The 16,729-nt window shown below is 35.2% G+C and overlaps 1 protein-coding gene across 2 annotated transcripts in view; it reads right to left on the minus strand.

Moving 5' to 3' along the window:
- The window catches only part of IPO11 (importin 11), a 204,142-nt gene that overhangs the window by 94,066 nt on the left and 93,347 nt on the right, over positions 1 to 16,729 (minus strand). For both annotated transcript variants that reach the window (XM_082621272.1, XM_082621271.1), the window contains exons 22-24: positions 12,968 to 13,044; positions 6,439 to 6,518; positions 5,921 to 6,001 (exon numbers count right to left, since the gene is read on the minus strand). In XM_082621272.1, coding sequence (XP_082477398.1) covers positions 5,921 to 6,001; positions 6,439 to 6,518; positions 12,968 to 13,044 — 238 coding nt within the window. The remainder of the gene's footprint in view (positions 1 to 5,920; positions 6,002 to 6,438; positions 6,519 to 12,967; positions 13,045 to 16,729) is intronic.

Genomic DNA, 16,729 nt, shown 5'->3' on the forward strand with positions numbered 1-16,729 from the left:
TACTTGTCTCTCTATCCAATTTTCATAACATTGTAATTTTCTGCTTCAAAGAACAAAGAAGTTGCTTCCAGATACTGTCAGAAATTAGTATAACAGTGACACTTAGTCAAAAATATATTAAAAATGTTATATTGCATACTATATTAAGAAACTATATTAAGTATCTGAGACGTATTAAAAAATGGGAAAAAAATGAGCCAATATTAAAAACTATTGTAACTTTATTGGAACTCTGAGAATAGGAAAATGCCAAAAGTGCTGATAGTCCTCTCAGCTTTCAAGTACAAGCATAAAAGTACCATTATCCTAAAATATTCTTTTATATTAAAAAAACATAATTTATTCATGATAATTAGTATATTTCTAGTATTTAACATCCATTTAATAAACAATAAAATTCAGTTTCTGGGATTTCAAATCAAATACAGAGGTTTAGCTACAGCAATGTTATATAAAAATACAGTCTTAAACACGTTATATAATTCAGGTATTTATATCCTATTTATGACCCCCTAGCTAGCATACTTAGAGAGAAACTGGTTTAATGTGTAACGCATGTTAAACGTTACAAATATTTCAATGTATATTTGGATGGTAACTGATTTGTGCTGAATCATTCAATCAAAAAATATTAGGCAGGGCCTCCCTGGTGGCGCAGTGGTTGGGAGTCCGCCTGCCGATGCAGGGGATGCGGGTTCGTGCCCCGGTCTGGGAGGATCCCATATGCCGCGGAGCGGCTGGGCCCGTGAGCCATGGCCGCTGGGCCTGTGCGTCCGGAGCCTGTGCTCCGCAACGGGAGAGGCCACAGCAGTGAGAGGCCCGCGTACAGCAAAAAAAAAAAAAATAAATGAATAAATAAAAATATTAGGCACAACTGGGGGACAAATAATGACATTACCTTCTCTCAGTTCAAGGAAAAAGGAGAAACAAATAGATTTCTTTCTAGCAAAATTGTAAGGGTAGTGTTGTACATTATATAAATTTGGAATTTTCCATAATAAAATTTTTAAAAGAGCAGGTTATTCTGAAAAGAAAGAATTTAAAACAATTATTTTTAAAAAGCCAACTGAGATAACATGGTTCTGAAAAAAGAGTAAAACTCTATCGCTGTGCAAATCATCTACTTAAGTTATAAAAAATTTAACTAATGTATTATTTTAAATAAATATTTATTTACAAGGGATGGTCAAAGGAAGAGTTCCCTGGTGGTCTGTTTTCCCCAAAAGGGAGATTAAATAATTAGATAACTATATAATTAGATTAAAACAGCCAACACTTGTATTAGCTGATTACATGTTAGGCAATGTTACAAGTGCTTTATACACATAAGGTCATATAATCCTCACCACAACGTGAGGAAGCATGTAACATTTTAATCTCCATTTTACAGATGAAAAGTGAGGAGCAGAGATTAACTGGTTCACCTCACACAGCTGTGAAGTAGCAGGGCTAATATTCTAACCCTAGCAGTTTTGCTTAAGTCACCTGCTAAGTTACACTAGGTCTAATTATTTTGTAAGAATATAATTTAAAACAAATAGTAAAAGAAAATAAATATTCTCCTTAGGACATATCCTAAAAACTTGCCTCATTTTTCAAATAAATTTCACAATCCCACTCCATATGATTCAGAAAAAGTTGTCTTTCAATAATTACTTTATTAATAATATTGCAGAAAAGCAGGAGGAAAAAAACACTTTCAATTCAAATTTTTTCTGGTAGGTGTTTATAAACATAAGAAACAACCTTTTTTCATCACTTAGAATTTATAGATTATAATTTGTCACAGGGATTTCAGATAATATATAGTTACAGATTATTAGAAATCATATAGTACAACACCTTATATAATAAATAAGAGAATTTAAGTCCAAAATGTACTCAAGAATGTATAAGTAACAGAGCTGGGTGTACAAAACCAAGGCATAGGTCAAGGAGAGAATAACATTCCAAATGCAGTTATGACTTACTAAACTTAGGATCATGGAAAAGCTTACAGTCTAGTAAAGGAGAAAAAGATAAAACACACACATATTGAAAAATCTACAAAGGCAACATCAAAATGACACGACAATTTTCTCTCAAATTTCTATTGCCAACCAGTTATTCCTCAAACAGAATTAAGTCCAAAGTATCAATTCCTTATATCCCTACTTTCAGAGAAGAAATTATCACCAAGGCAAAAGATGAAGCTGAGATTCTGTAAGATAGATGGAAGTTCCTCAACATAATTATATATTGCCACTATATCAGTTTGGTAAGGGAATAAATGCAATAAAAATTCACAAAAACAGTTTAGCAAATAACATGTCTAATGTTACTTGCTTGTAAGCTTTGGAGCTAGAACACTTTGAAATCAGTACAGGTGAGGATTGATAGACACATGGCGGCAGGCTAGGTCTCCAATATCTGGGGTCTTGACAAGCCACACACAGACTCCTGTTATTACTCCTTCAGAGCCCACAAGCTTCTCAGTAACAAGGGCATACATTTCCATCCTTTACCCCCTACTCTAAAAAAGAAACTGAAGAACCTATGAAATTAAAACCAGAGAGTTCTGCTGTATTTTCACTCTATATTTACCCACCTCTTAGTTTATAACAATATTTTGGATTTAAGTTTCCATTGTGATTTCAAGTATAAAACAGCAAATCAGAGAGTGTAAAAAATGTAATATGTTTGATAAATAATCTTTCTGGGAAAAATCAGAATTTACCAAAGTACTATTTATTTCAACTCTTGTTAAAAGCCTTTACTTTACAAGATTCCTCTTACAAAGTCTAAGACGACATTCTAATATAACTGAATCATTCTTAAATATCAACCTAAACATCTGTAAGATAGAGTTCATTTAAAAATGAATACTGAGATGAATACTACTGAGTCCCCTCTCCCTCCTCAATAAGTGCAGACGTACTAATCATCCTGTAATGTTCCTCTGCCTCATAGTGACAGGTAACAGGCAGCTCTGAAAATCTTGTCTTTTTATCTGGAAACACCAAGGTCATATGCCAGTTTCTTACTCTCTTCACCTAACATTATATCTACAGCTTCAATCACTACCAGTCTTGCCAGCTCTCTTAAAAAACAAACTCTTGCCCCTTCTACATATGCTCTAGACTCAAAATCCCAATCTCCTGTATCATTCTGGCGCCATCTTCCTTTCTATTGGGTCACTTTCACCTACAAAATCTACTCAGATCAGATTTTCCTCACTGCCTCTCCACACACAAGAGCTATCTTTTTATTTTTTAACAGTAAATTCTTGTTATGGATTGACTTGTGCCCTGCCCCCTCAAAAGATATGCTGAAGTCCTAATCCCAAGTACCTGTGAATGTGACCTTATGTGGAAACAGAGTCTTTGTAGATATAATTAAGATGAAGTTATTATGGTAGGCCCTTAATCCATTATGACTGGTGCCCTTATAAGAAGAGAAGACAAAGATACAAGGAGAATGTCATGTGACAATCGAGGCAGAGACTGGAGTGACGCATGTATAAGCCAAGGAAGCCAGAAATTGCTGGCCACAACCAGAAGCTAAGAGAAAGGCATGGAACAGATTCTCCCCTAGAGTCTTCAGACAGAGTATGGCCCTGCCAACATCTTGATTTCAGACTTGTAGTTTCCAGAACTCTGTGAGAGAGATAATCACTATAAATATTATAAATTAGTTCCTGTTGTTTTAAGCCACCCAGGTTGTGATACTTTGTTATGGTAGCCCTAGGAAACAAATATAGTTCTTAATAATATAATCATTTTCTCATCACTTTATAATTTAACACTTCAGTAATCTGGCATATGAACCCCTCCAATTTATAGACACTAAAGGTTTTAAATAACACCATTATCCCCACCCTCAACAAACAATTCTCTCAGTATTCTCTCTGTTCTTATTTTTATTCACTTCTCTGCAATATTTAACACTGTATTAATCTAATTCACCCTACTAGGATTGCCAGAATTAGCAAATAAAAGTACTATGTTTTATCTGGTAACCCTAACCCTACCAAACATTTAAGACCCAGGTCCCATCTCAACCCCTTCTCCCTGAAAAACGTTCTCTGCAAAATGCTGGGTTTGATGACCACATCTATACTCCCAGAGTAACATAAAGCCAATGGACAGCAATGGCTCACACTAGAAAGTACTCATGAAAATCACCTAGGGAACTTTTTAGAAAGAAATACTAACATCTTATGTCCTACCCAAATTTCCAAAAAGTTCACCAGGTAATCTGAGATACCTCTAATCCAAAACAACATAACACACTAAATATGGGCTGATTGTTTACCTGCCTCCTTCCCCCAAAAGAATGAATCACTCAAGAGCAGAAACTGTGGTTTTTCTATCACATATGCCTACCAGAACACACTGAATACCAGTAACAGGGGTTGGCAAACAATGCCCTTGGGCCAAATCCGAACTATATGATTCTGTAAATAAAGCATTTATGGATACAGCCACAGTCATTAATTTACATACCACCTATGCCTGCTTTCAATCCGCAACAAAACATATAAATAGTTGAGACAAAGACTGTATGGCCCACAAAACCTAAAACATTTAGTAGCTGGTCCTTTACAGAAAAAGTTTGCTGACCCCTGACCTATATGGTGAATGACTGAATAATCAGCAATGGTAGTAAATGCAACCAATTTGAAAATCAAATTAACATGCATATTAACACAGATATCTGGAGCTTTAAATGTGCATACATGTGTATAATGTCCAAAGAACAGCACATAAAATAGTGTAATGCTTGAATAAGTACCAACTGATGATTACTCTTATTGGTTATTATGAAAGACTTTACTGCCTGCACAAACTTATACCCACTTAGTCCCCCAAAATGTACTACGGGTTGTTGCTATGATTATTGTGGTTAACACATTTCTTACAATGAACCTCTTGGGCAAACACTTTTTCATTTCACTGGGAGGAAATCAAATTGTTTTTAGGATCTAAAGCAATGCCATAGTTTTCACACAAAAAAATGCTACTTGGTTAAGCTATAGTAACACTTCACCTAACCAGCTCTCATATCTGACTTAAAACATAGCTAAGAAATTAGAAACAAAAAAGAGGTGTTTTTAACAAAGTACACCTTCTCACAAAATCCATACAAAATATGTGTGTGTGACACATATGAAGATATATTTATATATACATTTATATTTAAATATATACATTTGATACTCCTTTATCTTTAATATATAGATATATAAACATACAACTCAGAGACTGTTGGTTCTTAATTATACACAATTACATACAATATATAAAGATAATATATAGTGATTCTATAAAGATATAATGCATAAAGATTAACTCAGAGCCCATGGATTCTTTTTTTGTTTGTAAGGTTTTTTTTTAATTGAGGTATAATTGACAAATAACACTATATTAGTTTCAGGTATACAATATAATGATTCAACATTGGTTTTTAGTTATACAGAGTCCATACAAACTTGGTACTCTAACTTCTAGAGCCGATCCAAATTAAAAGTACCAAATTATAGTGGGAATATTGTGTCCCAAAAGCAGGCTAACAAACTGGACAGGTGAGAAGTATCAGATGTCACCAGGCTTTGGATAATTTATAAAAGTTTTTAAAGCCTTGCTACACAAAGTGAAGTCTCAGGATGAGGGGGAACTTTGAGTGGGGTCCCATCAGCAGAAAGTTAGTCAGAAATGTGGAATCTGCATTTTAACAACATCCTCAGGTGATCTATATGCACAATCAAATTTGACACCCCTGGTCCAGAGGTATTAGACCAATTTAATACAGCTGAAAGAAAATATTCTGTCTAGAATTACTCTTCCCCTTCTTGCTCATCATGTAAACCCAAACGAAGGTCCAATTTCACAAAATACAGATGGAAAATTTACAACAATATTCATTAGAAAGATGACAGTACCTTTAGCACTTGAACTTGACCTTCTGTAGTAATTTCGTTTAGCAGTTCACAAAAGGACTGACATAGACCTACTGCATATGTCTGAAATTCAATGAAAAGTCAAAATATACATATGAATATATCTGCAATATCAAAAAAGGTATAAAATTAAATTGGGGACTCATTATAATCTACTTGAGAATCAGATACTAAAGCTCTAAGCATATAAAATTTCAATTAGAACTCTTTAGGAAAAGTTTAAGAAATAAAAATACAGTTTACTGCTATTCTAATTTTTGTAGAAATATAAGGATATATTTACATGTAGAGCATATTTTCTATGTTAAATAACATAATTCATGAGACTACATCACATCTGCCCCACAGTAGGCAATGCTTATGATGTTTTTCCCCCCTTAAAGTAATAAATCAATCTATTAAATTTGGAAAAGATTTCAAAATAAGATTGCTGATTTCAAATAAGAAACAATCAAAATAATAACTATATAAATTTTTACAATGCAAAAACTACAACATACCTGTAAAAATTCTGTTGATGATAAAAAGATATAACCATTGATGATCTTAAAGCAGGTTCTGAGACTTTCTGAACTTAGTTCTGCCAAAATAATAATTTTTTTAAAAAGAAAAAATTAATTCATTGTTCAAAATCAGTTTAAATGAAGTGACTTATTTAAAGCTAAGTTACATGCCCTTCTTTACAAATCTTTTCTGAATGCTATTCAGATGGCTAGTATATAAATATCTATCTAAAAACTGGCATTAACCTGTAACTTAATGCTTTCCCATATACCTCCCACTAGTTAAAACAACTTAGAAAATACGAAGCTCCCTTTTCTTTCCTTTCAGAAAATAACTACATGATCCAACCTTGCATTTCAAACTAAATTTCTAGTACCAGCATGGCAAACGACATACAACTGAATCATTTTACCATCATATTTTGATATCTGCTTAAATGGGTTCACTCAATAAGCATTTACTGAGTGTCTATTGTGCTGGCACTGAACATGCTACCCTACTTACGAAAAGAGTCCCTGTTATACTCCGAAAATTATACTGTGTTTAGATATTCTCAATTCTTGGGCTTTGTTCTTCAAATCCACTCCTCTATGAAAAACCTACACATAAAAAATCTTCTTTAAAATGTTATTACCAGAATAGTATAGGAAAAGGATATTGTTTTTAATTATTCTTTTTCAAGTGCAAAGCAGAAAACTTGTTAAAATTGAAAATGATCAAATGTTTATGCAGTGTTATTCTACATGTCTTATCACATACAATAATGATACAATAGAACACAGATTACAGATGTATATAATTATACAGATCAAAACATGACCCCAAAATATCATCTATATCTAAAATCTTTCATTCTGTATTGCTACTATTTTAGAAATCATATTCACTTCCAATAGGACAGATTAAAAAATGTTTCCTGGCAAAAGCATAGGCCCTGGGTTCTTACCTAACTCATATCCTAGCAAAGTGAGAAGATATTCTATTCAGGTGAGAATTACCCATACACTTTCACAAGAAAATGACAATCCCACTCAAAGCTCAAAATGTGTTTTAAAGGCATTATTTTCTATACTTTAGGGATTTAACATATTAGTTTAAAATGAGAATGTAGAGGGGACAGAAAGTAACCAACTTGTTACCATGCTAACAGAAGACATAAAAAGAAATAATAAAGGCTGTCACCTAAATATTTTTCACGATAGAAGTAAGACAAAATCTCAGGATAAAGGGGTAGGCCATTACATTGGATAAAGTTATTCTTATGAACAATTCACATGTCCTTTTCTCCTCAAGGAGCAAGTCCAGTCAAGTTTAAACTTGTGCACACTGTTTAACAGACCAACAATGAATAGCAGACTGTTTGGCAACCACCGTTTTGGCAACCACCGTGATAAATAAGGCAGAGGGTCTACATTTAAGTGAGAACTTAGAATGGCTACATTCCAGGTATGTCAGTGAATATAATTTCTAAATCACTGCCATCTAAAATTTTATCAAGATCTATGATGAAGGAGACAATATTTAAGAAAGATTGATTTTAAAAACCATAGTACCGGGCTTCCCTGGTGGCGCAGTGGTTGGGAGTCCGCCTGCCGATGCAGGGGATACGGGTTCGTGCCCCGATCCCGGAGGATCCCACATGCCGCGGAGCGGCTGGGCCCGCGAGCCATGGCCGCGGAGCCTGTGTGTCCGGAGCCTGTGCTCCGCAACGGGAGAGGCCGCAGCAGTGAGAGGCCCGCGTACAGCAAAAAAAAAAAAAAAAAAAAAAAAAAAAAAACCATAGTACCAGGACTTCCCTGGTGGCGCAGTGATTAAGAATCCGCCTGCCAATGCAGGGGACATGGGGTCGAGCCCTGGTCTGGGAAGATCCCACATGCCACGGAGCAACGAAGCCTATGCGCCACAACTACTGAGCCTGCGTTCTAGAGCCTACGAGCCACAACTACTGAAGCCTGTGTGCCTAGAGCCCGTGCTCTGCAACAAGAGAAGCCACCGCAATGAGAAGCCCACGCACCGCAACGAAGAGTAGCCCGTGCTCACCGCAGCTAGAGAAAGCCTGCGTGCAGCAATGAAGACCCAATGCAGCCAAAAATAAATAAATTTATTAAAAAAAAAAAAAACCTAAAAATAAAAACCATAGTACCCATCTCTTCTTACAGATATTTTAAAAGTCATTTCTAGATTAATTTATATAAGCAAATAAGCAATTAGGTCACTTCATACGTTTTCCATGCCTCCATCATGCCAAGGACAACTTTTACTAAATTTCCTAAGGCATGCTATCATCAGCAAATATTAAATACCGGTAGTAAAAAAAACAGTCCTAAAATTAATAAATTTATCTATTTTAAAGTATATTGAACATTGTTCATTATATCCATGAGTCTAGTAAGGCTCCGATAAAAAATTATTGTCTGGTCCTAGTATCAGGAAGAGCTGACCATACAACAGATCTGTATTTATTTTCAGCCCTGTGAATAATTTAATTCAAATGTTCTCAACCATGGGCAATTTTGCCCCCTAGGGGACATCTGGCAATGTCTGGAAACTCTGGTTGTTAAAACTAGCATCTAGTGGGTTGAGGCTAAAGATGCTATTAAGCTTCCTACAATGCTCTAAACAGTCCCTCACAAGAAAGAATTACATGGCCCAAAATGTCAACAATTTTGAAAATCCCTAACTTCAGTAATCAAGTTTTTCTTTCATAGACAGAGAGCTCTGATTCAAATCTGTAACCCATCAAAGTATCTAGTTATGCTGTGTGCACATAAGACTTATATTTATTAGTTTAATTATAATTTATATTCCTCTGTTTTTCTCTATTCTTTGGCTCTTATTTTTAGTTTCTACTTTCATGTTACATTTTACTTATTCTTTTAAATTATACTATTTAATGTTTATGTTTGGAAATGAAACTACAGTAGTTTCTTCTTTTATTTCAAATTCTGATAAAATATGAAGGCTAAAATGTATAAAATACCCTACACATCATCAAGATGTCAGGTGGGAAAAAGTTCCTTCCAAATTAGAAAAATTTTATTGGTCAAGGAACATTAGCTTGGCACTTACAACAACATGGACAAGAGTCAGTCAGGTGTTTATCTTTTAAGTAATGAGAATACTGAGAAAATTAATACCATAAAAAAGATTTAAAGGATTTTTAAAATAAGCCTTTAGAACTAAATTATTAGAATTAGTTATAGCCTATGGTTCTACTTAAAGTATCTCCAGTTTACTTACATTTGGGGGAAAGGATATGAAATGAATTTTAGCCTTGGATTTATTCACACTTAATTAACATATCCTAAAAATCATTAACTTAAACACCAATATTGCTGGATTTATGTGTTTTAAATGAAAATGAGAAACTTCCAGCCAGCAGCTTTATTTCTACTTGGAAAAAAATAATAGCTATCATATTCATTAAATAAATGTTTAAAAAATCACTGATCTAATAGGAAAAAATGTTTTCACCTTTAAGAAAAGTGAGTATTCATTTTGATCTATATTCTTAAAAGATTAAAATAAATATTCTCGTTATATTTCAAAATAAATTTTAAAGCTCACCTGAAAGAATGTATATGCAAAAAGCTACATATCAAACAATATTAATTAGTTGTGCAATACTCAAACAAAAATAAAGGTAATACTGATGTCAAGGTATACTAAACATTCACAGATATAATTTGTATACAGATTTTTTTCATATTATTAACTAACAAATCCTACAGAGCCAGTGGTTCAGTACTTTTTCTTTTAAAATAGCAATAATGTTGACAGTAATAGTAGTAATAAATATAATTACAAAACACTTAAATGGTGCTTACTATGTGCCAGACATTGTTCTAAACACATAAAAGTCCTTATTGATTTATAAGGACTACGCATCAACTACAAAGCTTTCTATGGTAAAACTGTACTTTAGTAATTACCTAAAACTACACTCAAAATAGTGTCATATGGTTATAGGAGGGTTAGTTATGTGTTTTTTCAGTCTCTTCTTCCTGCCTACCAATCTTCTCTCCGACCACGTTGTAAAGGCCAGGCAGGCTGAATCGGGGTGGAATACAAAGGTGAAGTGAAATCACCTTGTGAAGTTACCCATATGTGAAAATGGCTGAATCCTGTTCATGACTAAGTTGATAAAGGGCCTGGTCGAGGTTTCCATTCTCAGGGCAAGTATATAAAGCAGCACTGTGATTACCCAGAATGGTACTATATATGGTCTCCAAGTTAGGTAGACTAGAACTAAATGGCCTTCATCGAGAGTAAAAGAAAGTAAAAGGACTTTTCCTATTCTCTTTCTCTATGGTATCTTAGCTACAAAACTTTTCCTAGGAGACTAGCAATAAGTGACTGGTCTATTGCCACTGTCTTCATGTTTGAAAATTTCTTCCGTAATTTTATGGGGATGCTAGATGATAAAACATCAAATGGCTTTTTATTAGAAAGCAGATGGCATCTTGGTATTATCTGAGGTCTAATTTATTCTGAAGAATGGGGTAGAAGAAAAACAACAAAAAAAAATCAGAAAACACGAAGGACTAATCACATTATCTATAGCCCCCATGATCATCCAGCAAATGAAGACAGATGTTTTTTGTTTTGGTTTGGTTTCCTTGCGGTACGCGGGCCTCTCACTGTTGTGGCCTCTCCTGTTGCAGAGCACAGGCTCCGGATGCGCAGGCTCAGCAGCCATGGCTCGTGGGCCCAGCCGCTCCGCGGCATGTCGGATCTTCCCGGACCGGGGCACAAACCCGTGTCCCCTGCACTGGCAGGCGGACTCTCAACCACTGCGCCACCAGGGAAGCCCAAGACAGATGTTTTTTATTTTTATTTTTTTAATAAATTTATTTTATTTATTTTTAATTTTTGGCTGTGTTGAGTCTTCATTGCTGCACACGGGCTTTCTCTAGTTGTGGCGAGCGGGGGCTACTCTTCGTTGCAGTGTGCAAGCTTCTCATTGTGGTGGCTTCTCTTGTTGCAGAGCGTGGGCTCTAGGAGTGCGGGCTTCAGTAGTTGTGGCACATGGGCTCAGGAGTTGTGGCTCGTGGGCTCTAGAGCGCAGGATCAGTACTTGAGGCGCACGGGCTTAGCTGCTCTACGGCATGTGGTATCTTCCCAGACCAGGGCTCGAACCTATGTCCCCTACACTGGCAGGTGGATTCTAAACCACTGCGCCACCAGGGAAGCCCAACAGATATTTTTTAATCAACTATAATTATGTTTTAGTCCACACTTGTTGATTTTATCAAAGAATGTGTCTACCTTTCTGGTGCATCATTATACCTCAGTAATACTTTCCCTCTAATAAAACTGCTCACTACAAGTAAGTTCTCAGAAAAAATAATTTTGAGATATTGCCATAATAAGTATGCCTTTTTTCCTAGTTTTTTCCTACATGAATGCTCTCTCCTGACAATATTAAACTATTCAGTCAGTATACCCAAGGTTCTAATGAAGGAATTAAAGATGCTTCATGGGTGAGTCTTAGAGAGTGGGAACTCTGAACGGAATAAATGTAAATAATTTTTACGTTTTGTAAATAAACAATTTTTTTAAATGGTAGTAATCTGCAGACTGAAAAAGCAGCAAAGGGCCAGTAAATAGCACTGTATACAATTCTTAAATACTTTATGAGGTTTAAATGTGAATCTGCACTGGTAAAATCGCTCACAAAATAACCCTGTGAACAAAATATTTTTTGTAAATTTAAGATATTACATACTTGTGAATGGTAGCTGATACGTAGCAGACAAGTATTGGCTTTGTATGACTAAGTATCATCAGAATACATGTTCAGAAAAGAATCTAACCAGCTATCATCCATGGTGGCTAACAGAGACTAACAGCCTACTCCTAGCACAGTGGCCAGTTCTCTGGTGTCACATGCCAAAAGTGCTGCTTCAAAACATTAAGCTTCCTGATTTCAAGCTTCTACATAAGTAATACCTCAACATACAATAAATGATTTTCTAATATTTAATAATCTTTATTTTGGTGGTTCCTTAGCTAAATCAGAAATATGTACAGAGCTCATTTGTTAACAACTGACAGCACAAAATCAGTTTTCAATTATGTGTAAGTTAAGTAAATTTAGTGTTTGCTCTTTAATACGCAGAAATAACTCTAAAAAGTTATACTGTAGGAAAAAATCTAGAAATTATTAAAACACTACACAACTTATTTCTCAAAATCAAGGGCTTTAGTAAAAATGGAAGGTATGATTTATAGTCACCTATAATGCCCCAAATTATGGTTGCATTCAAAAACAGTGGATGGGCCTCCCTGGTGGCGCAGTGGTTGAGAGTCCGCCTGCCGATGCAGGGGATACGGGTTCGTGCCCCGGTCTGGGAGGATCCCATGTGCCGCGGAGCGGCTGGGCCCGTGAGCCATGGCCGCTGGGCCTGTGCGTCCGGAGCCTGTGCCCCGCAACGGGAGAGGCCACAGCAGTGAGAGGCCCGCGTACAGCAAAAAAAAAAAAAAAAAAAAAAAACAGTGGTAATTTTATGCTTTAATACATACCTAGAAGTGGTGACATATTCTGAAATATACGAAGTAACTCTGGTGTAATACATGGGCTGTTTTCCAAAGTCACTAACCTAGGGGAAAAAAACAGACAATTAAATCACTTTCCATAACCATTAAATCTATAACTATAAAAACTACCAAAGATATCCAACTTGACTAGTAATCAAGAAAATATAAATTATAACCAAAACAAGGTACAATTTTACTCCCATCAGATCAGCAGACTTTTAAGTGTGACCACACCATGTATTGTTAAAGCTATAAAAGTGGGAACTCTTGCATACTGCTAACAGCAGTGCAAGCTGACATAATCACTTTGGGAAATAATTATTATCTGGTAATACTGAATATGTATATGTGTATATACCTATGACCTGGCACTATTTCTAGGCAGAAATGTGCACAGGGCATAAGGTCTTATACATTTGCTCTAGGAGTCATGCACAAGAATGTTCAGAGTCGCATTATCTGAACAACAAACAAAATGGCAAACGAGTAAACAGTCACACCATTAAGCTCATCACTATGGATGAATCTCCAAACAGGAAGCAAAAAAAGTAAGTTAGAACACATATGATACAACTTATATGAAGTTAAAATATACTGTTTAGAGATACATATGCATATGTGATTTTAAAAGCATTAAAACACAAGAAAGGGGCTTCCCAGGTGGCGCAGTGGTTGAGAGTCCGCCTGCCGATGCAGGGGACACGGATTCGTGCCCCGGTCCGGGAAGATCCCACATGCTGCGGAGCAGCTGGGCCCGTGAGCCATGGCCGCTGAGCCTGCATGTCCGGAGCCTGTGCTCCGCAACGGGAGAGGCCACAACAGTGAGAGGCCCGTGTACCGCAAAAAAAAAAAAAAAAAAAAAAAACAAACCACACAAGAAAGAAAACCAAGGAATGAAAACAAAAAAATCAGTACAGTGGGTTATCCCTGGCATGGATGCAGGAAGATTCAACAAACATGCCACACCATGGGCTTCACAGACATTCTTATTGTTGCGTTTCTTACCCAGAGTATGAAAAATTGATTTTCATTTTATGTAAGTTATAAATAATTATAAACAACATGACCTCATATTATTTTGTGTCTATGAAATACTTCACAAATTTTAAATGACAAATCAGGTAATCTGGGCAGGATATTACACAGGGAAAACCAGCTACCCCCAAAATGAAGTACTTCCAACATGCACAAGCAATGATGTCTTTGACACCTTAACTTGATCAACAGTAACAGGATTTTAAAGAGAAAGACGAATACCATATGATATCACTTATATGTGAAATCTAAAATATGGCACAAATGAACCTATATGTGAACAGAAACAGACTCAGAGACACAGAGAACACGCTCATGGTTGCCAAGGGGGAGGGGCGTGGGGGAGGGATGGACTGGGAGTCTGGGGTTAGTAGACACAAACTATTACATACAGAATGGATAAACAACAAGGTGCTGCCATACAGCACAGGGAACTATATTCAATATCCTGGGATAAACCATAATGGAAAAGAATATAAAAAAGAATGTATATGCGTGTATAACTGAGTCACTTTGGTGTATAGAAGAAATTAACACAACATTGTAAATCAACTATACTTCAATAAAAAATAAATTTAAAAAACAGCAACAGGATTTTATTTCATTTTTAAAGAATAAAACTTCAGGAAAGGTGAAAAAAAACATTATCCTATTCACCTTTAAAATAACCATGAAGCCAAAAGAAAAACTACACTCCAGTCCTGGTTTCACCAAGAAAAAAATTGGAGGTCATATTCTAAATGCCAAAAGATGTTTAAAAAAACTCTCTTACTCAATAGGTCCAGATTAAGATTCTATCTGAAGCTTGTTCCTTCCCTTCTACTGTCATTACCTTAGTAAAAAGGCCACTCAGGTCATTGTCACTCTCACTTCCTATGCTAGTTCCCACAGTATAAACTATGCTATTCAAAAGAGGAAAAAATCTTGAAGAACTTAAACTACTTAAAAATGAAATGACATGGTTTGTAATTCCAGATTAAACAAATAAAGACTTGGAAAGGAGAGGGAGTGAGGCAAAGTCAAAGCACTAAATTCTTTACCATCAGGGAAAGTGAAAAGTTAACTATTTTGATGAATAATTCGACAAAGCTATATGTACCTACATCTTTGACTAGAGAAATGTATAATTTAATGTTATCCTTCCGCAAAAAATGTAGAAAAGAGAGAGCATAAAGTAAAAAGACAGATATATCAGTTCAACAAATAAATATAAGACCATTAAAATTCTTTTGAAGTAAAGCCTCTGGTTAGGTTAAAATTAAAAAATTTGCTCTGTATAGAACATAAATTTCAAATAAAAAAGCTAAAATGTAAAAGATGAACATATATAGTTAAATCAAATCTAAACAAAATAAACCATACAATATTAATATAATATTTAAATGCAAAAGAATTAAAAGGTGGAAAATTCATCACTGCATACATACATTATATCACGATGCTTCATAAAAAATTTTAAATATATTTTATTTATTAAATCTTATAACACTATACAGAAGTACCAAAATTTTGTGCAGTTAATATATTTTTTTTAACTTACAGATCAAAAATGCTAGAAATAAAAAGGGGCACTCACATGAAGAAAACTGAATGGGATATTTTAATACATCAGGGTCAAGATGAAAAAGCAAAATAATGTGAACTAACAATCTACAAGTTAAAAAGAACAGATGTATATGAAAGTCTGCATCTTTGATACTATCATTACTATTTATGTGAATATATTACAAAAAACAGATACTATAAGAAGTCACTAAAATTCATATTAAGTTTAAAAAAATTGTACAAGTGGTATGTTATATTTACAATGCAATAAATCCAGGCCTGAATCATATATTTTAATATCAGCAAAAAAATAAAACAATGTTGGGTCAAAGAAGTCATGAAAAAAAAATCACATAATCAGTCTGAAAAATTTTTCATTGTAAACAAGACCACAAACATCAACTGGTACTGGTAAGCCCTATCGGTTCAAATTTCCATTCCCCAAGATAACTATTTTATACCTTTGTCCCCACAAACCTCTCTCATCTTATAAATACTCCCATTCCAGCCCATGACACTCAATTGATGACTATACTTCATATTTTGTTGAGAAAACAGAAGCTATTAGATGGAACACCTTCCCATCTCACTCTACTACAATACAGAAACCTAACTTCCTGCCTCGAGTTAAAATGGACGAAATACCCCTGCTGCTATTTAAAAAAAAAAAGAAACAAAACAAAAACCTCCTTCCACTTATGCTGAATCCCATCCCTTTCTTGCCTCCTTCAATTATCTCACTCTCTTGAGCCTCATCATACCTCTACATCTTCATTCCCACACTAGCCAACTGTTAATGCAATTTCAACATCCTCTTCATAGTAAAAACTTTCAAACAAGCTGTCAATGCTCACAGTCTGTACTTACTTAACTCCAATTCATTCTTCTATCTACTCCAATTCTTCCTTCTGTTCTCACTACTCCACTGAAACCCCTCCTATCATCTCCATTCACTTCTCTGTACACTCTTACAAGGACAATCAGCAACATTTGACATAGTTAACCATTCCCTCTTTTAGGAAATATTCTCTCTTGGCTTGGTTTTCCTCCTATATCATCTCTGATGGCTCCTCGTGTGACCTCAGAATGTTTTTTCTTCAGGATTCTGCCCTGAGCACAAGGCTCTCTATCTGCCCTTTTCTTCCTAGGCTATCTCACCAATTCTCA

This window comes from Mesoplodon mirus (assembly GCF_964341445.2).
Source record: "Mesoplodon mirus genome assembly, chromosome: 5".
Classification (NCBI taxonomy): Eukaryota; Metazoa; Chordata; class Mammalia; order Artiodactyla; family Ziphiidae; genus Mesoplodon; species Mesoplodon mirus.